At 38.8% G+C, this 24,829-nt stretch overlaps 3 protein-coding genes across 5 annotated transcripts in view; 2 read left to right on the top strand and 1 right to left on the bottom strand.

Annotated features, from left to right (window-relative positions):
- The window catches only part of LOC130421317 (uncharacterized), a 792,526-nt gene that overhangs the window by 156,431 nt on the left and 611,266 nt on the right, over positions 1-24,829 (top strand). The gene's annotated exons all lie outside the window — the stretch shown is intronic.
- Positions 1-24,829, bottom strand: part of LOC130421318 (histone H4-like) — a 366,115-nt gene that overhangs the window by 162,169 nt on the left and 179,117 nt on the right. The gene's annotated exons all lie outside the window — the stretch shown is intronic.
- On the top strand, positions 1,495-23,027 carry LOC130421311 (putative C-type lectin domain family 20 member A). Of its 3 annotated transcripts, XM_056749126.1 has the most exons (6): positions 1,495-1,549; positions 1,660-1,717; positions 10,958-11,323; positions 13,091-13,441; positions 15,275-15,357; positions 22,046-23,027. In XM_056749126.1, the coding sequence occupies exons 2-6, from the start codon at positions 1,690-1,692 to the stop codon at positions 22,181-22,183; spliced, it is 966 nt and encodes a 321-aa protein (XP_056605104.1). In that variant the 5' UTR covers positions 1,495-1,549; positions 1,660-1,689; the 3' UTR covers positions 22,184-23,027. The 3 variants fall into 3 exon arrangements, with proteins under 3 accessions (XP_056605104.1, XP_056605103.1, XP_056605105.1); XM_056749125.1 differs by lacking the exon at positions 1,495-1,549 and having other exon boundaries at positions 1,657-1,717; positions 10,955-11,323; XM_056749127.1 differs by lacking the exons at positions 1,495-1,549; positions 15,275-15,357 and having other exon boundaries at positions 1,657-1,717; positions 10,955-11,323.

Below are 24,829 nucleotides of genomic sequence, written 5' to 3'. Positions count from 1 at the left end.
ACAACACAAATTCACTGTTAATTTCACGGGGAATTTTTACAGTGTAATATTTACCGTCATTGTAATAAGTAATATTGAATGTTATTATGCACATTCGCTGCCGCAACAGCAGCGGCTTCTTCCATCACTGGTTTCACTTTGAAGGCCATGGGACGATATCTTCGACCTGATGCTCGAGCCATCCTCGATGCAGTAAATCTAGTTTCAGAGACCACTCATTTTTTTCCTCGGCTTTATTAAGAAGGGCCATAGAGGATTGCCTGGTATGGTTTTGTTTGGGGGGGATGAGCTGCTCTACCAGCTAAACCGGGAGCGTCACCCCAGATGCTGCTGCTGGATCCCCATCTGGAGCTCATGAGAGGGATGGGGAATTTAGAACAGAGCCATACCACCAAACGTAAATTAAGATTATTTGTCTTCAATTTTGACTTGGGTTTTTCTTGACTTGAAAGGTCCTGACTGAACTACAAATATCAGATAAGGCTGTTTTTTATATAATAAATATCCTTTTTTTCACAGTCATGGTAGAGCTGCATGGTAAGCCAATCCCGTTAAAGCTCAGCGTTCACTGCCAGTTGAAGGGATCTTTACGTCACGGCCAGACTCAGACCTGCAGCTGATAAAGCTGAGCAGGACACCTCACCCCTACATGCTCCCCGGACCCTGCTGTGATAGCTGCTCACTGCTCCAGATGTGCGTGTCTTCACTACTCACTGGATGGGTTAAAGGCAGAGTTCACATTTCCAGTATGGGTTACCATATCTGACTAATAGGTCACTTTCACTTTTTAATTATATTTTCCTGAATATTTTACCATACATTTGCATCTCATCACTTTGCAGAGAGTTTTAGGAGAGGCGGTATACAAATGTGGAAGTACATTTGCACCTTTGGCAACAGAGCGTTCTTGCCTTGCAGCAGCTACTACGATGCTGTGTTTCGCTTGAGTTGTGTTTAAGCGAAAAATAAAACATACATAACATAATGTTTCTGGAGGGTGTTCAGTGTTAGATCTTTATTAAATGTTCTTCGAAGAAAACAAGCCAGGGTCAATAAATACGATCATATCATTTTTATTTGAGTAAACATAGAAAAAGGATCAACAGATCAGAACAGGACACAAGCTTATCTGTTGTATTGATGCTACACAGTGCTACAAACTGCTGCCTACTCCTCTGCATTTTCTACATTTCCTTATCATCCTCTTGAAACGTGTCAGTGTTCTTTGTGTCGATGTTAATGAAATGTTTGCCCACATTTCAAAAAAGCTTATTTTTAACACACGTCTTTGAGATTCATGTGTGCAGTGGTGACTATTTCCACACACTGTTTACAATTCGAGGCATTTCATTCAAATAACATTGCAAATTTTTTATGGAAATTAGCACCTGTTCCAGTAGACTGGGAACACTTTTGCATAAGGATGACTCATTAACATTTGTGTAGGTAAATGAAGGCAATGAAGGACGTACCGACACAAACTAAATATATAAGATTTGGTCAAACACAGACACTTCATGTTGATCGTCACCTCTGACTGTTGTTACAGGTAAACTGGACTGCTTCATACTATCATTTATCAGAGTGTGTCTTGTGCTGTACTGCCTTTTACACTTGCAATCGTATTTTCTTTTTTATTCAATATTTGTACTGTTTCAGATTCATTTCATACTGTAAAAGCAATCAGCAATGGAAAGACTTGTGCTGCTGTTCTCAGGTCAGTGTTTAACTTTACACAAGTCTGATGTTCAGTAATGACTGTTGAAGTATTTGCAGTAGTTGGGTGCGTTTTATTCACTCAATCAGTGTTTTGCACGAGGGAGAGCGAGAGCGAGGGAGAGAGAGAGAGAGAGAGAGAGAGAGAGAGAGAGTCCATGAGTATTTTCTATTTGTCGCATTCAACAGCCCTGTGAAAGGTGCTCCATGCTTTGTTTTGTAGCTGGTTAAGCTGTTGAAGCAGGCTAGTTTTTGAGGGTGTTTCAGATACTTCATAGCTGGTCAGACAAGAAAACGTCTTTGTTACGGATGTAACCTCTGTTCGCTGATGGAGGGAACGAGAAGTTTTGTCGGACCTACAGATGGTGTTTGTCTTGAGAAACTATCAACTTCTGACTTGATTAGAAAAGGCCGATGCAATTTATGAATTAAATTTGCATGCAGGACTCTGTTTACGGATATCTTTGTATAATAGGGTTACGACGTGCTGCCTTCATTCACCATTAGGGCTGAGGAGCCTTAGAGCCTCTCTTGACTGCTGCAGCAGGCGGCATGCGTTGTTGCATGAAGGACACAATGTTCCGTTCCCTCCATCAGGGAAAAGAGGTTACATCCAAAACCAAGACATTCCCTTTCTGTCGGTCTCATAACATTGTATCGAACCAACAGATGGGGTTCCTATGGAAAATGCCACAGCGCTGTGTCTCTGAACAAACTCTATCAAAGCGACAGTGACTGGCCTGGGCGTGTCAGACTTGAGCGCTTGCGCAAAATTTACCTTCCAGTGGCGAGGTAGGGAGTCCCAGAGGTTTTTGAAAGGTGGGAAGCCCCAGCCATCAATAACTACTACATTTGATTAACACATTGGTTCATAAGATAATTGCGCTAAGAGCTCAACTAAAGCAAACAGTGACCAACATAATGGTGTCTGCATTTTTTGACCAATGAAACATCAATATTAACTCTCAATAATAACGTCTGTGTACGGCTGACAGGAATAATCTGGTTAGTAGTAATTGCTGATGGTAATATTGTTTGTAGAGTTGTTTAATCAGATCTTGAGAGATTAAATGTCTTTTTATCTTCAGGTGATTTTGTCTAATGTTGTGATTGGATGTCAGTTAGTTCTTAACTTTAAGCACCTGTTTCTGTTTCAACACATGGGATAAACTAAGGAAAGTCTTTACTCAAATGGCAAAGAGTCAAGAGCTAAACTTCAGTGATTCTGGTTGTTGACAGCAGTTGTTTGTCCTTAATGAGTAATCTTCACTTAATTAATCACTTCATTAACTCATTATATTCAACACTATATCAGTGTTACTTCAACACTCTAGGAAGTAGTGTTGATTTAACACTGGTGACTTTTCCAAACAGAATTTAGAGCAGAGGTAGCATAGATCGAAACACAGTTTAAGTTACCGAATCCTATGAGAATCATCATAAGGGAATACATGATTATTTATGGAATTAACTCTACACAATTAGGCCTAGACATAGAATGACAAAACACATAATACGTACACATGGAACACAAACGTGCTAGGAAGCACGAAGAGAGAGAGAGAGTGAGAGGGCATGACCGTGAGGCAGGTAAAACTGTGATGAACATGTCCTTCCTGCTCTTAGATTTTGTGCCTTGTGTACAGGGTTGTGACAGTACCATGTCTCGTGTGTATGTTTTGTGTGGAGACATGTGGCGATATGCTTTAACATTTTGCCGCGTGCCTTCTTGTTTTCTGTAAAGCGCTGCCCCCTTGTTCTCCTGATGGTGTTTAATGATCATCACCTGTCCCATCACCTGTTTTATCGCCGTCACCTGCCCATCACCTCCCTTTTGTAATTATCCCTCGTTAGTTGTTCCCTATTTGTATTCCTTTTGTGTCGCTGTTTCTTGTCGTTTTGTTGTTATTCATGTCGTGATTTCACAATGTTTACTCCTCTGTGCTCTCCAGCTCATGTATTGTGAATTACCCCGCTCCAGTTCTTCGTCCTCCTTGTGTTTTAGACTTATCATTTTGTATATTTGTTTTGCCTGGTGTGTTTTTGTTCCCCTTGTGGGAATTTTTTTTAGTTTGATTCGTTAATTCGTACTCTTTTCCCCATCTTGGGTTTTTGTTTTATTTATAAAAGTCTTTTGTTAAACATTCACCTGACTGCACTTGGGTTCTGATCCACCCCGTACCATGACAAACACATGTCTGAAAACCAAAAAGTCTGATGTCCCATGGCCCAATCGGACTCCCCAGAGGGAGCCCGGGTGTCTGTTGCATCGAAGAGAGCTAGGGCTGCTGGTGGAGTGACCTCCGTCTGCTTCTTCACTTCTACCAGCAGTCCTCGACAGTATCACCACACCGCCCAACCTGCGAGATGGGTGCTTCAAGAAAGCATATTTATTTGGCATCATGCATCAGCACGCCATCTCCCTTTTATAACCGGATATTCGGGGCAGAGTCCGGAATGCAAATTTAATTTCTAATCTAGTCTGAAGTTGATAGGTTCTCAAGACAAACCCCATCTGTCGGTTAGACACAATCTCAAAAGACAGACAGAAAGGGAACCAGTTCGACCAGGCTATTGTTCAGCAGGTTTAAACTCAAGAGTCAGCTAATCTTCCAGCTTGAACTACTAAAACAATTGTCAAGACTCCTGTAAAACAAGCCTGTTTTCCCCGTCAACCAGTTGGTTTTTTATTGTTTTAAGTGTCTTTGATGTATGCTTCAGTTTTTCATTCCTTTTTGTAAATATTAATACCATATGTCAGTGTTTCTCAACAGCTTGGTGAAAGTGAGAAAGCAAGTTGGTGAAAGTGTGAAAGCAAGACCCTTCTGAGTGGTTCACGGAGTGTACAGTCTAAGAAACAACAACAAGAAAAATGATTCTGAATTTTTTTCTAATGCAAGACTTTTGAAAGACAGGCTTGAAAGCGGTTGGCAGATGCCATAGGGAGAGAGCGCTCACTGTCTTAATTCAATATCTGTATTTATGTGAGGTGTTGTCAGGCTGAATATCAGTGTCATTATTCTGTCGTTATTTTCTTAACTTATTACAAAATGAAAAGTATTTCACCTCAGGAAAAGAACTATCCTGTCCTGTCAGACGTTATACATTATAAAAATCTAATAATTGCTACTTTGTATGTTATCTGGGAAGGATTTAAATGGAGGTATGAAATTCATATTCATCTTTAACAGTTCATGTTTATATTGTGTATTCACCATGGTACTCCATGTTAGTTTTGCTTTGTGTAATTTTGTGTGTAGGATGGCAAAAAGTTTTTGGGACATTTTTGACTAACATTGGTTTTTCCTACTATGGTAGTCAAGGGGTGTTGGATCTGTTTGGTTTTTACCATCATTCCAAAATTTGTTATCTGTGTTCATTAGAACAAAGACATTTATAAACATTTGAAATGACTCGAAGGTGAGGAACTTACAGCAGAATTTTAATTTTTTGGTAAACTGTCCCTTTAACATACACTTAAAAGGATAGTTCACTCAAATCAAACAGGTTACTCCCATAGCATATATTTTCTCTACCATGTCAGTAAATGGGGGATGGGGGATGAGATCTGTTTGGTTACTGACAGTCTTCCAAATAGCTTATTTTGTGTCCAACAGAACAAATAATATTGGGGTGAACTACCCTTTAAATACTTTATCCTATGACTACAGGCAAATCCAGTCTTTGAAAGCTATAAAGGAGCACACACCTAACTGCCACAGATCACAACACTACACATTTAAAGGCAGGGTAATGGACTTCTGGACTGTTGTTGTTATTTTAAATCAACAACAAAATACCCTTCTGCACAAAAGGAACATGGCCCTTTCTGCGTTGCTCCACCCTCGAACGTGCTGTGCAATGCAGGCCTAAAAAAGCTTAGCTTAACAGTAGTTTAGACCACACAAATAATAATGCAAATGAAAAAAAAAGAGAATGACACAAGTACATACAAGATTCACAATGGTTCCAGATAAACAATGACACTCAAGACTACTGTGTTACAAAGGTAACATAACAACAACAACAGATATTGGTTCTAACAAACAGCAAAACCAATGTTACTCACAACTGCAAATCAAAGGAAGATCTTCCTTTCCAACATTTCTCTGCCGAATGCCTTCATAGTATCACGGGTGCTATCGCTGCTAAAAGCCTTTTACATAGTACTGTGGGTCCTAACGCGTATCCGCTGGAAAGTCGCTATAATATTAATGCGGATCCTAACTCCTGCATATCTTTTATCTTTCTTTTTATACTTAAAATACACCTTTAATTTTATGTAATAAGACATCGCTCTTTCATAAACCAGCTTGCTTTTCAAGGACTACAGAAAAACGGCTTGATTTGGACTATTCAATTCAATTCAAGTTTATTTATATAGCTCTTTTCACAATGTGTATTGTTTCAAAGCAGCTTTACAGGTGCAAACAGGAAAAACAGAAAAGGTAAAACACAGCACAGTGGATGGTGTTTATGGAACAAGTAAGATCATTCTAATAAATAACATCTAATTAATAAATAAATAAATAAATAAATGTAGTCTCCCTGTGAGCAAGCCAACACTGCCCTGCTATGGCGAGGAATCCAAACTCCAATGATTAATAAATAGAGAAAAAAACCTTGGGGAAACCAGGCTCAGCCGGGAGGGCCAGATCCCCTCTGACGTGTCATAGCTGCACTTAGTGACCCCCGACCAAAAGCCACCGAGCAAATATCCACGAGGAAGAGGGAGAGCCCACCATCCGCAACCCAGAAAATCCCACTCACCGAAAACCGTGCAGGTTCAACCCCGTCCCACTCCACTATCGACACCAGAAAACAGAGGAACAATCAGGGAAAATAGTAATGGCATGTTGTAACTTTATTCCTCTGTTGTCTGACATCGACCACAAAACAAGGCTCCACACAACCGGACCCACACAGTCCCAGCAGATGAATCCCCACAACCAACGAGCCCCCCCACTCCCCACAAACACCCACCCAACAACTTCCAATCAGGGCCACTGAATGCAGCTATAACTTCAAACTGCTGACATGTGATGTAAGTTTAGCATTAAATACCAAGTATTGTAACTTCAGCATTAATGTGACACGTAGTCTGTCTTTGCTCTTGGTTGGGGATGTAGTGGCCTGAGCTGGGATGGTCCAATGGTCGTATTTATCCTGGGTGGTGGTGGAATTGCCTTAGATGGAGCTGGGATGGTCAGTCAGTCTGCAGCTGTAGCTGGCGTAATCTCTAGGTGGGGTTGGGCATATGTCGATCATCTGGACCTTGTGGAATTTCTTCCTTCTGTGGGATGGTCATCCCGAGGCAAAGGGAGAAAGAAAAAAATTAGCGTAGCTGCTGTTCATTAACTATGCATTATGTTTAAGCTTGCCTGGAAAGGTTTTTCCTTTATCTAGATTTAAATTGGGAGGGTATGTCTGACCCTCGAATAGTATCAAGAAGTATTCCAGAGTTTAGGTGCTACATATGAGAAAGCCCGACCCCCTTTAGTGGATTTAGTTATCCTGGGTGTCATCAAAAGTCCTGAGTTTTGAGATCGTAGAGAGTGTGATGGGTTTTAATGTGATAGAAGCTCAGTTAAGTAAGTAGGTGCTAAACCATTTAAGGCTTTGAAAGTAATTAAATTTTAAAATCAATACGATACTTAATGGGTAGCCAGTGAAGCGATGATAAAACTGGGGTTCCCTTTCTGTCGGTCTCTCGACGTTGTGTCGAGAACGACAGATGGGGTTCGCCCTTGAGAACCAATCAACTCTGACTACTATAGAAAATTTGCATGCCGGGCTCCGCCCCCGGATATCCTGTATAAAAGGAAGCCGGCGTGCAGCATTCATTTACCTTTTGTTCTTCAGAGCCTTCGCTCATGACTACGAACAGAACGAATTCTATGAATTCTTCTTCTTCTAAATTGCCGGATCTACGACGTGTATCAGCGGATCGTCCCTACCTGCAGCGACCTGGCCAGCCTGCAGGTCCACCAGGCCAGGGCGTTGAGAGAGCCCCACGAGGGTAAGGCCGACCTGGGTATAATGCAGGATTTCCGTGCCGCCGCTGACAGCGCTCTACGGGCGACTAAGGCTGCACCCCGGAAGCAGATGTCGAGGGGGAAACCTCCACCCTATCAGCAAACTTCTCACGAGAAGGGACACTGACGGGAAGACTCTTAGGAGAACAACATCGGGCCCGAACCTTCACAGCCACGGCTCTGATCGGTCGGTACGGGACGATTCCTGCCTCATCACCAAAGCCGGGCCCTTTTCAGGGCCTGGCGAGCACTTACTCACAGAGTTTTTCAGTTCTCCCCGGGTGTACTTGCAGCCGATCGCACACTCCGCTGGACTGTGCTAGGCGAACCGACCTCACACCCTGGCGAGGTGTGAGGTCGTATACATACGACAGCCGTCACCACTCTCAAACCGACAGTGCGTGCCGTTGTCCCGCCAGGCAGGTAAAAAGGCGGAGCCAACCTTCCCTCCGAGGACCCCCCCCGTGACAGATGGTTAGCTCCGCCAGCCGACGAACCACCCCGTGGGAATGATGAAGCAGGCCGTCCCCTTGGTCACCCTGTCACAGTCCCTGGGAGCTCGAGAGCTGCCCACACTGTCTCGCTGACCAATGTGGGCTGTCCGTCTTGGTTACTCGATCCAGTTCGCCAGAGACTCGCCCAAGTTTCAAGGCATCATCTCTCCCTCTGTCAGAGGCAGGGACGCCTCCGTACTTCGGGTAGAGGTCACCACCCTTCTGGCGAAACAGGCATTGAGTTCGTCCCTAAAACCAAGATGTTCAGTGGGTCACGACCCGCACTTCATCATTCCCAAGAAAGACGGCGGGTTAAGCCCCACCGGTCTGCGTACCCTGAACAAGCACCTTCACAAGCTGCCATTCAGATGTTCAAGCAGAGGCGCATCCTGACATCTATCAGGTGTCAGGATTGGTTCCTGGCAATCGACCTGAAGGACGCTTACTCTGATGTCTCGATCCTCTCGACACCGCCCCGTTCCACGGTTGGAACCCCCCGACCACCACACTGGAAGGTTACAAGTTTCACGAAAGCTTCGATCTGACACGCCCAGGCTTGTTACCGTCGCTTCGCTGAGATTGTAGTTCTCAAGGGCGAACCCCATCTGTCGTTCTTGACACAACGTCTCGCTTCCTCCATCAGGGAACTGAGGTTACATACGTAACCAAGACGGTATGTGATCGTATTTTCTTGACCTGGTAAGAACTCTGGCAGCTGCATTCTGAACTAACTGTAGTTTGTTTATTGATGATACAGGACAACCACTAGAGCATTACAATAGTCAAGCCGTGAGGTCACAAATGCATGAATAAGCTTTTCTGCGTCTGCAACACATAAACTATTTCGTAATTTGGCAACATTTCTAAGGTGGAAGAAGGCTGTTTTTGTGATATTTGAGATGTGATTTTTAAATGACAGGTTGCCGTCTAATATAACGCCTAGGTCTTTAACTGTATTTGTTGGAGTGACAGTGCAGCCTTCAATTTGCAGGCGTGAGATTTGACAATTTCCCTTTTAAATCCTATCAGATCCTTTACACCGCTTTTGCATACTAATTATCTCATTTCAAAAGTGCTGCAGAATTGATTCGGAGACAAGTGTATCGATGCGCGCATCGACGGGAGCTTGTGAAGATGTATCACCGTATCGGGATTTTGAACACAGCCCGATAGGAGACCATTTAACATTTTGTCAGCACACTTTTTTAAACGTTTTGATGGATTCTGCAGCTAAAGTGGAGAATGGCAGTTCATGTCACCAGAGAGGAGCCCAAGGACTGTAATACACTCGCAGCACAAGCTGCATGGTCTTCAAGGGCATTTTGCCCGTGGGCCTCCAGTTGAATCCTGCAATGGAGTGTTAAAAGTAACTTCAACACTGCTTCAGTGTTAATAAAGAGATTCATTAAAGTCTGATTGATCATGAATGAGGAACACCTGCTGTTAACAAACAATCACTGAAGAAAACATCAACCAAACCAGGAAAAGAATCAGTGTTCCTACATGTGTTGGAAATTCTGGAAAATCATTGATTTTTAATGCAGTGTTTTCAAGGTTTAGAAATTGCTTGAATTTAGGATAAAGGGCCCGATGCAGCTTCACATTTTAATTGCTTTTTAATATTAAATCAGTCTTACAATAGTTCACTTTTTAGATAAAATAACTAAAAAGTTCTTATTGCATTTGTCTTTCGCATTAAAAACATTTCTGTTCAATTCAATTTTTTGAGTATTAGAGGTTCTTGGTTTAAGTAAGCAGAACTTTCAAATTTTGATTAATGTTAAATTAAGGTTCTCAATAAGTCTCAGTACATGTATTATTACATAAGACATATTTATAAGTGACCTAAATTGAATATTCTCAGTTTCTTTAATTTACACATTTCTTTGACTTAATACAATACATAACCCAAAATGAGCAAGAAAAGAGTAAACTCAAAACTGTCACTAGCGAAATCATTGCTCACTGATGGCATGTCAGACGTTAAAGGAAACATGTAGCGTCCCACACCATAAAGACATGCACCACTCTTCTAAACAATGGTAACCACAAAAGTGTAAAATGTGTCAAATTCTTCTAAATATCCAAGATCAGTGAACATTAAACAATAACAAGTCAAATGATTTTTGGGAAGCATGTAAAGGCCTATTTAATTTGCCAGACAGTCAACAATCGTCGGGAATGTCATTTCAGCATAATTTTTAGCACAACATCATCACTTATTGTGATTAAGTGTGTCTCATGGAAAAGTACTTGACAAGTGCTGGAATTTGAAAGGTCCAAAAGGTGTATGAACCCTGAAAAAAACACAACAACTAGATGAAAATCGACAGTAAATAACAGATGAACACATGAAATTATTGGTGTAAAAAAAACTGTTGTATCACCTTAAAAAAATGAGTCAAACTGGTAACACCTTGAAAAGTGAAGTTGATTCAATTTAAATTTCCCATCTGACAAAAGTCACCATCGTGGTGATCAATGAGTTGGACTTTTCACTTATTACAAACACCACAAACTTGTGTTGTTTGAAATGTTATGGTACACTGTAAACAAATCAACAGTTGGATAAACTTAAAATTGACTTCAATTGGTAGCGCTTTAAAAAATTAAGTTTGTCCAATTGCTTTATTTTTATTAGTGTATATTGGATTAGGGGTAACGTGCATGATTTTGTTCGCTGTAACATTCAAGACTTTTCTCTCTCAGCAGGACTCTGTCTGTTGATCCAGAGCATCTCATGTCAGTATGTTCTCATCAAGGAGAGAAAGAATTGGGATGAAGCACAAGCTTACTGCCGACAGAATCACATTGACCTGGCCACTGTTCAAAACAATGAAGACTGGACAAATGTACAGAGAGATGAACAACCTGCACTGACTTCAGCTGTCTGGACTGGACTGTACAGTGACATTACCAGCTGGCGTTGGTCTTTCCAAGATGAGACGATGACCTTTGTAAATTGGGGCACTGGAGAACCTAACAACTACGCTGGAAAACAGACAGAAGCTGGAATAGGCGGTGGCAAATGGACTGATCTAGAGGACTATTATCAAATTCCCTTTTTTTGCTACAATGGTAAGAAATAAAGCCAACACTTCTGAAAAACGATTTTGTTATTTAGAGGATGTATGAAACTGTTTATATAAATAAATAAGACATTATGTAACATTCTGTTTATGGCTTCAGACGTAACTGAGTTGTAGCCATCAGAATGGTCTTGACTTTTATTCAGCAGTATTCAACCAGACACACATCATGTGTATATCTGAGGTTGTGTCTGAAGAAAGAGAGGCGTAAAAATAAATTACAATTCACAACAATTACACAGACCATAACACAATAGAATACAGTACACAGAGGATTTAAATAAGGGCCTATGGCTATACACAAATAAGAAATATAATACAATAAACATAAGATAAAGATATAGAAGGTAAAAAGTTTGTAATAAGAACGTTCCTTAGAAGTTTTCATGTTTTTGAACTCATTTTAAAAACATACAAAATGTCTAATCCAATTGAGTTGATTGGTGTGCATTAAAACATAATCGCATATTATATGAAAATTGTGTTATTGATCCTGAGGGAATATTATATTTAAAGCTTAATTTATTTCAATGGCATGTAGTAAAAAAGAAAAAAAACGACACAAAAACACCTACAACAAATTTAGACACAGACATCAAGTATCAGGGTATGAATTTCAACAATGGTGACAATCAACAAACTAATTCTGATACACAGATCAACTGCAAGGCATGCTGGGAATCATGAATGAGTTTTGTAATGAGATGTTACCCAGCATGCATTGCGGCACAACATTTTTGTTTGTTGATTGTTGGTAGTTCTTTTTATCTCCAGATTCCACAAATCCATTTAGTCATCAAAATGAAAATAATACTTCTGGATCCAACAATTTATTTTTAGTTTCAACAGCACAGCAATCAAACCAAATGAGATCAATGATTCTAACCATCACTTGTTGCCGATTTTAAGCCCAACAACAAACTCCATTGGATTAGATTCTCATTTAATTTCCATAACAACAGTACATCACATGCACTCAGTTTCAGCACTTATAGTCAAGGTATAAGAGCTCAGCAGGACGCTAATTCTGAAACCAGCTGCAGGTTGAGTTATTTATGCAAACAACAAAACCACTGCAAATGTATAAAGAAACTTACAGTCCAAGAGTTTATGCTTTCCATTACACTACTGTAAGTGTCTGACAACTCCTGTGAGTGTCGAGTCTGAGGAGGTGGAGGGGTAGGGAAAACCCCTCGCCAATATTTTGAATTTGGACTGAGATACCAAGCTCAACCACTAGGTGTCAATGTTACATACAGCTCCTTTAAGGAACATGCCCAATTCCCAGCATGCATTGCAGTTGATCCGTTTTCGTCTATTGGTTGTCATCATTGTGATTCATTCACTGATTCTTGATGTCTAATTGATTTTGCAGTGTGACAGCATTTTCAACATTTTTAAAGCTATGAGATGTGGCCTTGGCAGACAGTTTCATTCAACTATGACCACGGAAAAAATCTCACAGATTTGGTTGACTAGTCCTGGGACTCGGTCTCCCCGGAAAATAATATATGAAAAACATATGATATAATGTGTAAACTAAAAATTTTATATTTAAAGATAACGTCTTGAGTAGATTTCGGAGCTTAAACCAGTTAAACAGTCCTCTTGTGTCTATTTGAACACCATTATAAACTAATGAGAATAATAATCTAATAAAAGTTCAAAACAATAAATGTCATCTTCAGCATAAAGGGACCACTGCATGAAAAAAACCTGTTTGCTCAAGTCTTTCTGCTGTGTCTTAATATTACAGAGGAGGAAACGGGAGCGAGCAGGTTTGTTTTCATCACGAGCCCAAAGACCTGGCGTAAAGCTCAGAGTTACTGCAGACAACATCACACAGATCTGGCCACCATCCGAAGTCAAAGTGAGAATGACCAGCTGCAGCAGATGATGCAAGGAGTGTCCAAAGCATGGATCGGTCTGTTCAGAGACTCGTGGAAATGGTCAAATGGAGCAAATGTCAACATGTCTGCAATTAACTGGATGACTGGACAACCTAACCTTGGTGGGCTGAATATCCGGCCTTGTGCTGCTAAATATCCTAATGGTTTCATAGATGATCGAGTTTGCTCTGATGCCCTGCCTTTCATTTGTGCGATCCGTAAGTGATGCTTAATTCCAACCTATGTGTCAAATACTTTACATGCCACATAACAGGGTTGACAAGTGGGTTAGACAATTTTTTTTCCTGCCATATTATAACTAATTAATGAATTATTTTAGTTTATGTACCATATGAACATTTTAAAGTATCTCAAAAAATAAAAAGGTTGTATTTATTGACCACTTCCTCATGTACCGTTTCTAAAACTCGTGGCATGGATTTAAAACGGTGAACAGAGTGACCAGCAGTTAGCAGCAAAGAGCCAAGTGCCCACAGAAATAGAAATTGAAGACAACGCATGAAATGAGTTCTGAAATGAAAGCATGAAATGATTCTGTTCAGAATTATAGGTAGAAATAAAAGTAATTAGCTGCAGAACTTTGTGTCTTAGTCTGTTCTGGTGTTGACTGAGCCTGAACAACTTTAGGTAGCCAAAGAGATTGGCCGAATAATGACCTAAAACCAGCCGGTCCATAAGGAATAACTCTGCCACTGGCAACATTCTAAAAACCTAGAGGTATCTGAGAGTGGTAGAAAGAAGTATCGCTACTCATACTCGTCCTCTCACAAAGACAAATTTTGTGATACAACAGACACACTCTCACCCACTTAATGTAGGTGTTCTAGACTCAACTGTCATCTTGGTTGAGCAAGCTTGCGGTGACACTTTGCAGGTTCCCTGAGAATTTGCTCACTGGCAAAAGTTGGTCCCTTATCGCTGGCCCTACACTGCATCTCTCACAAGGTCCACACAGGACCAACACAACCCACAGCAAGCTGCTGCAACAGGTTTAAACAATTGAATCAATGTAAATGTGTTGATTTGTCAAGGTTAATTGCTTTGAATGAATATCATTTTTGTACTGATGAGGAGAAAAATGCTGATCTTGCAGTTAAAAAAAATGCTCAGACAAAGAAGGTCCAGGTGTCAAAGATTTTACTTTATTTGGTCAAGTCAAACAAAGTGAGATGTTTCCCAAAGCATCTGAAAATCGGGTGTTTTCCAACCTCTAGTTATAGTAAAACTACTCAGATTTGTTTCCTTTCGAAACCAATCAGGTAAATTCCCGTTATCTCTTATTTTTTATTATCCAACTGTCCTTGCCTGCCACCATTATTTCTAGGCATCAAGGTTTGTGGTCTAATGGTGGAATTTCAACCTTGACTCATTTTTTTAAAAATAAGTTGTGCTATAAGATTAAGCTTTTTGCAGCTGGTGAAAATTTATATATTTAATTAAATTCTAATATTATGACAGCCGTAACACTGCTTTAATCTCACACTGTAGTACCACACAACATCCACACATTAAAACCACAACACAAAAGTATTTATTTGACTTACATCGCAATAAACTCCAATCCCATTGAATCTTAATTTACATTACCACATCAAATGCATTTTAACACACTGTTGATCAAAGAAAACTTGTGATAAGACTCAAGTGTAAAAAGCCCAAGTCAAGCAAACACTGATCAGGTTTATGGTTCTTTGAAGAAATTTAAAAAAACATTCTACATTAATAACGAGTGCAAAAGTGTTCAACATTTCAACAAATCAACAGTGGATGTGAGAGCTGCCCGTGCAGAACCAGCACTAAGGGGTCAACATTTGGCCAGTGAGCAAATATATTTTAGGCTGCCCTCAGTGGGCCCATAAACCGCCAACGCAGCCTTTCTTGTAGAGAAGGCTGTATTGCCATTAATTGTGTTAGTTGGTTCTAAAAGCTCAATCCTAATAAGGATCTTTGGAAGCTTAACTAGCCTAAAGAGGCTGTGAAATATCTGTGTAACTTGTTCAATGTGGTTTTCCTCAAATTAATGAAAACAGCAAAGAAGCACATTGTGAGATTGGAGGTGAAATCTGCTGAGAATGTGAATGACCCTGCAGTGATGGAGAGCATCTTACAGAGGGTGAGTAATAAACCAGCGGCCAAGAAAATATCAAAAACATAATTAAGAAAACCTTCTAATTCAAAGTGCAACCTTGTCAATGTTATCATCTCCTGTAAATGACAAAAGTGTGAATTTGTTGTTGTGACGGCAGCTTTATGTATTAAATGTTTGGTGTATAAAAACACAAGTATTTGACAATGAAAACACACAAACAAAGGCACTGTGGGCTCAAGATACAAGTGTAAAGCTTCTCCAGCAAAGCAAAGGCTCCCAGTGAATGTAAGAAATGTAAAGGCTAGAAATCTGATTAAATAAAAGCAGCTTTAGCAGTTGTGAGAGGGGTGTAGCTTCTAGCGCCAGAGATGACATTCTGATTGGCTGTTAGATTTTAACCAATGTATGAGAAAAAAACTGAAGCCATCATCAGAAGAACAACACACAGTGATATATATGGTCGAGATTCACTGGGGCCCATTTGGTTTGGAGCATATTTCATATTTTATTCAGAAACCCCTACACTGAATTAAATATGGAGTCAAATTCTCTTGGAAAAGCTATTAAAAGCTGAGCATTTTTTCACTTAGAATACCTGAGTCAATTTTATGGGGGGTTCCAGTGTAGTAGCTAAACAAAATTATCCGTAGCTTTTATACGAAATTCACAAGTAAAGTTAAATTGTAAATTCAAGTAAACTTTACTCACTCTTCATTTGAAACCCTCATTGTAGAAACCACCTTATAAAAACACCATTATTGAGATTCCATTGACAAAAAAAACGATGCAAAATTTCGTGAAGTACCACGACAAAGTCAGTTATTTAATGATCAATAATGCTAATGCTAAATGTATATAAAAACGTTGTGGTTTGTAAAATATCACAAATATTGTCGAAAGATTGGAGACATACAGTCAGGTCCATAAATATTGGGACATCGACAAAATACTAATTATTTTGTCTCTATTCACCACCACAATGGATTTCAAATGAAAAGAACAAGCTGTGCTTTAACTGCAGACTGTCAGCTTTAATTTGAAACGAACAAGATGTGTTAAGAGACTTACTGTAATAACAATTAAAAAAAAAAAAACATTTCCTGGTGTTGAAGTCTATACATGTGTTAAGAGACTTAAGAGACTTCTCAGCTAGCAAAAGGGTGTGTTCCATAGACCAGTCCACATGTATTCCCACCCTGAATGTTTTGGATGTCTCTCTAAATAACAGATGAACAAGTTAATGAGTTAAATCATGTTGAGTTAAGTAATCAATCATCACTTCATTATCTCATTAATGATGAAATAACCACAATCAGTGAAATAAAGCAGAAATAATAAGAATTCACTATGATAGTGTTTAGTGTTTCCTTTAGTGGGGGTCTCACCCTTGATTTATTATGGGAAGTTTGTAATAGTGTGTTTCTGAAGCACATTCAAAACACCTTGACAAAAGTTGATATGGATTGTTTCTCTTTCAGGTGGTAATTGCAATAGAGGACTTGATAGTTAAATGTAGATGTGTTTGGTTATTGTGTGACTAAGTGAGGTGATTTTTTTTTACAATAGTAGAAATATCTCCTGAACAACTTAGAGATCAAGAATCAGCTCATGAATCTCAACAGAGGTGACACTCAAAAAAAGAAAGCTTCATGCGTCTATGCATTGTGGGTAACAGCCTAGAACAGAACTCCTCCATGACTCCCAGCATTGATTTCTGTTGCTTTAATCTAAACCGTCAAAACAGAGATGTAATCTATGGACACATATGTCTAATAAATAACACACCAGCCCTCAAAGTTGTGGAAATTTTCCCAACAACAAGAAATAAGTTGACTTTTTCTTTTTTTGGTAGCTATATTTGCGCTACAATATTAACTCTCAATAATAACTTCTGTGGACGTCTGACAGGAATAATCTGGTTAGTAGTAAATTCTGATGATAATAATGTTTGTAGAGTTGTTTAATCAGATCTTGAGAGATTTAATGTCTTTTTATCTTCAGGTGATTTTGTTTAATGTTGTGATTGGATGTCAGTTGTAGTTCTTAACTTTTAGCACCTCTTTCAAGGAAAGTCTTCACTCAAAAAGCAAAGTCAAGAACCCAACTTCAGTTATTGTGTTTGTTAACAGCAGCTCTTTGTCCTTAAAGCTTAATCTTCACTTAATAATCACTTCATTACCTCATTAACTTCAACACTACAGCAGTGTTACTTTAACATTCTAGAGAGTTGGACCATATGTACTCTGGGGAGTGTTGATTTAACACTGGAGATTTTGCTGTGTTCAAATGAAGCGCGTTTGCCGCTAGATAAAGATATTAGAAAATATAGCGGCAAAAGATCAATTACAGAAATGTTCCTGAGAGCGCATGTGATGTGATTCTCCACTGTGAAGACGCTCGGCTCAATTTAAACATCAAACGTTTTAAATGGTTTATCAGCCTATGTCTCGCGGTCCGGATGGAACAAACCAAAGATCTGTATCCGGCCTGCGGTACGCTAATTAAGGATGAATGGTATAGTGAGTAGCACATCTGTGAAGAATCTTATCTTGTTCATTCATTTCATTGTTCATTCCTAAATTATTTAGAGCTGTCAATTGATTTGTTTAATAACAACCCAGCTTAGAAATGTTTGTAATAAGAACGTTCAGTAACATTTATTGTATGGTGCCCTTGTAACACTTCTGACATGTATTTACTGCATTATTTGCTATAGATTTTGCATAATTACGTCTAACTTCTCCTAAACCAAACCCTGATCCTAACCCTATAGTAAGAAAATGTAGTTCATTTTTATTACTCAGTGCTTAAATGTAGAATTACACTTTAACACAGGCACTGTAAAATAAACTGTACGTTCCTTACAGGTTTTTCATGTTTCCACGTTTAGAAAACATACAAAATATCCAATTTGTTTAATGTTTAAAAAGGTTCCCAGCTAACAAAAGTCACCATCATTATGATCAGTGTTGAGTTCGGCTCTTGTCTCTTGACATTCATTTGTTAAATTTTTTGGCGTGTTGTAACTGTGTGCATGTGATGTACTGTTTTTATGGCAATTCAATAAGAATCCAATCAAATGTAGTTGGCTGGTCAATGATTCTATCCACAAGATGATGGTGATTTTAATGATCACCAACAAACTACATTTGGTTAGATTCCCACTGCATTGTCATAACATAAGAATGTTGTTGCGAAGTGATGAACTGGTCTTCAGATGACCTGGGATTAATGAATCTGGTCAGTTCTGTTTATTAGGTTATTGTGTGGAAAATTGTGAGTAAAATCTGTTACAATGTAAAGACGAATTCCATAAATTCCGACTACTGACAGCTATAAAACTGTAGTTTAATTCGATAGAACAATCAAAACTGTGTTTCTATTTATTTAGTCTGATATATGCATGTATTCTTCTCTGTTCTGCAAAGATCCACATTATTAATACGTTAACGGTCAATTATTTTCACCTCACTGCCTGATATATTACTTTAGCGCTTTGCTATACCTTACAGATGTGAGAACGAACACATATTCTAGCGATTTTCTATTGATTTGGCACATTTAAACAAACGGACCCTGACGTTTGTGACTAAAGAAGCTTTTGATGGTTGTTTTTTATAAACAGATAATCTGCTTAATTTATGTTGTAAAACAGGAATGTAATGTTAAGCTTAAACACATCATCTCCGTCAATAAATATCTGCTTTAAATCTTATATATTGTGTTGAGGTCAGCTGGGATGTTTGTCAATCTGATTTATATCTAAATGGTTGACAGTGGGGAATCTTTGTCTCCAGATATGTGCTCTCAGGTAAACTAAAAAAAGCAAGTCTTTATACTTTCAATGTTTGAATTCTGTTCAGGTTGCGAATGAATATAAATTCAGAACCTACTGCTAAACAGCATACCAGAATAATATATAACGCACAGACACGTTACCTTTGATGTGGTCTTAACAGAGAATCCTCACCAAACGGAGGGGAACATTTCTTATATGTTTTCCAACCAATACGCTGGCACCATCTATAGCAGTATTCGGATGGTAATTGTTCTATGAGGATGTCTGTAAAAATGTATCTGCATGGCTCATCGGTGATAAAAAAGAATTCGGACAAACATGAATTCATGGTCTTCCAGACAGAAAGCTAACAGGTACAAACCATTGAAAAATCAACATTTTTTTAACAGTGATTCAATGTTGATTGACTCTTGAGGTTCAATGTAAAGTTTTCTTTAGCTGCCCATGTGTGTTATAGGTCCGCTGTCCCAGAACATGCACTTTTAAATGTTTATCTACCAGAAATTTAGTCACCAGAGTGTGTGTAGAAACACCCTGTAATATTACAAATCCATCTATTCTTCTTTTTGTAATCTCCTTAAAACCACAACAGTGACACAAAGCAGGTTGTTGGCAATCCCCTATCAATCTGATGTCACACTGTTTACACCTGCCCACGAGCGCTCACAGACTCTGCCTTCTGAGCATGTGATTCCACCTTCCGCCAAAGACACGGCGTTAGCCATTTTAAGGCAAGAACAGAGGTAGCCACTAGCCAGCGACCAAAATGTCTTAGAAACAACAAATTAATGCTGTTGTTAGATGTAAAATGTAACATAAGAGGAGGCCGGAAGGATATCTTTCCGATGCAACCTCGGGGTCAGAGTTATTAATGATCGAAAGTCCCGGGCGGGACGATGATGACTTAGTGTTCGGGAAGTACTTACTTTTTTGGATGGACAAACCAATTTTAACCGGTCTGTATCTCCGTTCCGGAAATACCTAGGAAAAAATCCAGGACTCATTGGAAAGGTCTCTGCCGGGGCATTTGAACGACACCAACCCCTAGTCGATCCGTCCCCTAGGTAGGGAGCTAGAACTCCTGGTAGCCGGAAAGGTTGAAAAATCTAAACTTCGGGACCCGGTGCCGTGTCTGTATAGCATGGGTTTAGCCCCAACAATGGATTCCCAAGAGTGGATCAGTATAAGCTGTTCGCGATCGATCTTCATCTCCTGATGAAGTAAGTTTTACACATCGATTTTAAATTTACCTTTTTATGTAATGTGTTTAGCAAGTTAGCGGGTGTCGTTTACATGTTAGTGGCTTAACCTGAGTCTTTACATTGGTCCAAAGACATGTGTTATGTCGTAATGTTAGTGGTAAAACGCATCGTGTTTCAGAAGACTCGTGACCGACATCATTTCTGTAAAGCTTATTCATTACAACGATAGAAAGTTATAGCAGTATCCATATCGGTGAGTTCAGTGTTTTCTCGTATGTCCTAAGTGCAACAATACTTAGAGCAGATAGAAACAGAATTCGTATTTGTAAGACAATGAGGTTACGCAGAAATTGCTACTCACAACATAATAACACCTGGTTGCTCATCTTTGCATACCTGTCTGACATATACAAGTACTCTAAATGCATGTTTATGTCTATATCTGTGTTTATGTCTGTTAGTAATATGCAAGCACATGATCAATCATCAATGGCCAACATTTCATACAGCATATGTTGTTCTATCTATGTTTTTGTCTTTTCCATTTTATTCGTTTTCATGAACAAGGCATTAAGTGGTTTTTATTGTAGTTGGTGTATGGTTCTTGCACTTTCCGCTCTATTGCTTGTCTTGATTGCTTACATGTGTAGGCGCTCTACCTTCTATTTTGCATATGGGAAGAGGAGCAGACGCTCATTTGCATTTAAAGAGACACACACAAAAATCCATTGCAGCCACAAATGGTCATGTTCAACATATTGTAATGAAAGATATGTGGTTTATTTTGAGCTGAAACTTTACAGAGACATTCTGGGGATACCACTGACTATTATTACATTGCAGAAAACCCCTGGATTTGGGGCCCTTTAAGTTACGTTTAAAGTTTCCAGTTTTTGTTTGTTTTAATAATATTTGTTGAAAGTTATGTTCAAACAGTGAGGAATGTTACATTCTATTCTTTTTAAAACGTTATTTCTGTTTATTTCTTCATTTACCTTCTGTTTCCTATTAAACATTAGTAGTAGTATCATTACCCTAACGCACGTGCGTGTGCTCCACCCCCTTGATCTCTCACTCAGTTCTCCTGGTGGTTGTCATCTTCGCTCTTTCTCTGTCCTCTACTCTTCCTGGATGAGCACTTGAGCTGTTGTTACTATGAGGTCTGTCTTGACACATAAAACACAGACGTCGAGTTCGCTGGCGGATTCCAAATGACGGTTCACCTGTTGAAAAGTTTTGCAGAGTCAGGGTGTGCTGAGAAAGAGTTGTAGTCTCCCAGCACGGATGACACTTTCAATATCAAACTGTGATGTCAAAGACAGACTGATGTCATAAGAGCTTCTGCGGTTGGTCAAGCCTAAAGCAATTTCCATATTGAAACACTGAGCAAAGCTAGAAAAAGAACAGCTCGGTCTTCTCCAAAAAGAGGTTGTAAAAAGTATTGAATAAAAGTGTTGATTAATTATGAGCAATGTGTATTAAACATTTATTCATGTTAACCTTGTCAGCGCCATCAATTTCCAAAAAACAATCTTAATTTAAATGGTACATGACTGTTCTGCTGTAAATAAAATATGGGTTTATGAGATTCATCATCATCACATTCTGTTTTGATTTATATCTTAAACCTTAATCTGATTTGGGGTTGTGTATTTTTTCAGTGTTAATAATTACTCTGACCAAACAAATTCTACTTGTTTCTGTTCTTTAGATAAAACAGAAAGCGAGAGATCATGGGATAGACGAGGAGACAAGATTGTCATGGAAAGTGCAGTCAAATGGAAATGTTTTTTCAGTAAAACGTGATCAAAAAGATGATGCACAGAAAAAGACATGTGAAGGCATGTAAACGTCTTGTGGTGTGATCCCAAAAAGCAAAAAAATCGCTCTCACGTACCTTCTCTGGATCTGTTCTACATGTGTGTTATGATCTGCCCGCTGCTACAAGATCATCAGATTCTGTTTCAGATTCTGTGTCCATCTTTAAGAACCGTCTGAAAACTGTCAGGATTCCATCACCATCTCTCTCCACTCATTCCCTCACTCCGCCCACTCAGTCATTCACACACTCATTTTCACCTGATGAACATTGTCCTTATGTTGTTCCAATTGCTTCCATCTGGAAGTCACTTTGAATAAGAGCGTCTGCAAAATGACTAAATGTAAATGTAAATACAACATGTGTTTTATGATGCAAGTGATAAGATTGACACTCTTATTTATGATATCATACATGTTTGGATTTAAGTTGTTTAGAATGAAAGATTTTAGAATCTTTGTTTCTTAAAAGCAAACTGTGTGTGTGTGTGGAATTCTGGCTCGAGAGATTGGCGTTGTATTTCATTTCTTATTTTATTCATTGTTAATATTATTCTCTAAAAATTTTACACATTTTATTGATTAATTGAGTTATAAATGATTCTATTATTTTGTTTACTTTTCTTAAAGCAATACTCAGAAATGAATATTCTGTTGTTCGTAAACTCCAGGTCCTCCGTTTATCTTCAGAACACAAAAGAAGAGTTTTGTTGAGGTCCGTGAGCTTCTAATGCTTGAAGCGCTTTGAAGTTTGGTTGTGTTGCAGTCTATGAAAGAGTCAGAAAGCTCCCGGACCTCAACAAAACTATCTTCACTTGTGTTCTGAAGGCAAACAGAGGTCCTATGGTTGATGAACGTCTTGAGGATAGTAATTCATGGCAGATTTTTCATCAGTTTCCTTTCAATGTTGTTTAATATTATATTGAGTTCTGTATTTCTAAAGCAGTCATTTTCCACTGTCATTGTTGGTTTACAGTAATAAGCTTTTGAATCTGTTTCTACTCAGATGAAGATTATTCAATAAACCCATTTTATTCCGTCATCACTTTGTCTCCTGTTCTCCTTCCTTCATCTATGATTGATTTGAAGTGGATATTTTCAGCACAGGCTGACTAGTGTTCCTCAGAGTAAAATAAACTCTTCTCAGACAACATTTGATCGCACTGTAAAGAGTGTTAAAGTAACTCTGAATCAGAGTTAAAGTGAATGAGATAATAATGTGATGAATGAAGTGATGATTGAGAATTAGTGATGAACACCTGATGATAATGAGCAGAATCATTGAAGGAAGCCTAAAAAAAATGGCACTCTGGTTGAACATGATTCAATCATGTCAGTGTTTTCACATGTTTGAGTCATGTTTTCTTTACATGGAATTAACATGTAGCAAGAACATAAATGAATCAAGTAACCTCAACATGAATGAAACATAATGACTTGGATCAAAATAACTTTTGCAACAGCAATTTTAGGCCTGGAGCGATGCGTCGATGACGTCGACGCATATTTTGCGTTGACGCTTCGCAGAAGCTTGCCACACAAACATGGGAGACCAAAACATGGGTATAGGAATACTTCAAATTTATTTCCAAATGTAAATGTGCCGTCTTTTGCGCTCTTTGCCAAATGGAGTTGGCATACCACGCCAGCACAACAGCAATGTTGGAGAATCTGAAACGGAGGCACCCAATTGTCTCTCGTGAAGGAGACAATAACAAGTAAGTACTAACGTTGGCTAAATAAATTACATGTTTGTGTAGTGCAGCTTGAGCTCTGCGCACTTCGGTGGTGCTAGCTAACTATCTTAGCACTCCGTGTAGTTTGTTTGTGCTAGGTAGCTACTGGCGCCAAGACCGCTATGTTTAGCTAACGTTAGTTATCATCTAATGTTGGCTTAAATGGAAGCTAGTTCACGGCTGCAGAACACCGCTATCTATAGTAGCTGACGTTAGCTAATGTGAACGTTAGCTACTAACATAACATGAACAAACTGCACAGAGAGCTAAGATACGTTGGTTAATTGGTTAGCCTAGCACCACCAAAGTGCACAGCTGCTTGTTAGCCACTTTAGCATTCAAATAAACTAATCATAGCGTAGCACTACAATGAGGTTAAGAGTAGATTTAAAATACCCCATTGTCATAGCTTTTGATCTTATATGCATTGCTTTTGTGTTTTCTAGGACAAAGCAAAGAACCGTGGTGTCCTATCTTGGGAAAGAGATGCAATGGACGCAAAACATACACAAAAACAGGAATTTTATATTGTGCAAAACACAGCAAAGTGTTTTGTTTTGCACTACAACTTTAACATTTTTTGAACAAGAGAGTTATGTTGGTACTGTAAAGAGTAAAAAGGCTGGTCTTTCATTTTGTAAAGCAGTAAAATAATTATATATATTTTTTTGTTTAAAGCTGAATTTTTTTTGCTGTGCAAAACTGTTGTTTAATAAATTATATTATTAAGATATTTTTGGTATTTATTTAATAAATTATGTTTTTTATTAATCGAGCAGCAGAAAAATAACCGTTAGATTAATCGCCAAATTAGTTGTTAGATTAGTCGAATAATCTATACAATAATCGTTAGATTAATCGTTTAATAAATAATCGTTTATCCCCAGCCCTACGCAATTCATGTTGAAAAAAGGAAATTTCATCAAAGCATTATTATGATC

Source organism: Triplophysa dalaica, chromosome 5 (assembly GCF_015846415.1).
Source record: "Triplophysa dalaica isolate WHDGS20190420 chromosome 5, ASM1584641v1, whole genome shotgun sequence".
Lineage (NCBI taxonomy): Eukaryota > Metazoa > Chordata > Actinopteri > Cypriniformes > Nemacheilidae > Triplophysa > Triplophysa dalaica.
This window is presented reverse-complemented; position numbering and strand designations above follow the sequence as displayed.

Bases quoted from the DNA above. Each gene is read 5' to 3' on its own strand.
- LOC130421311 (XM_056749125.1), top strand. From the start codon at position 1,690: ATGGAAAGACTTGTGCTGCTGTTCTCAG. The intron at 1,718-10,954 runs GTCAGTGTTTAA...TTTCTCTCTCAG, and splicing joins ACTTGTGCTGCTGTTCTCAG to CAGGACTCTGTCTGTTGATC. The intron at 13,442-15,274 runs GTAAGTGATGCT...TAATGAAAACAG, and splicing joins GCCTTTCATTTGTGCGATCC to CAAAGAAGCACATTGTGAGA.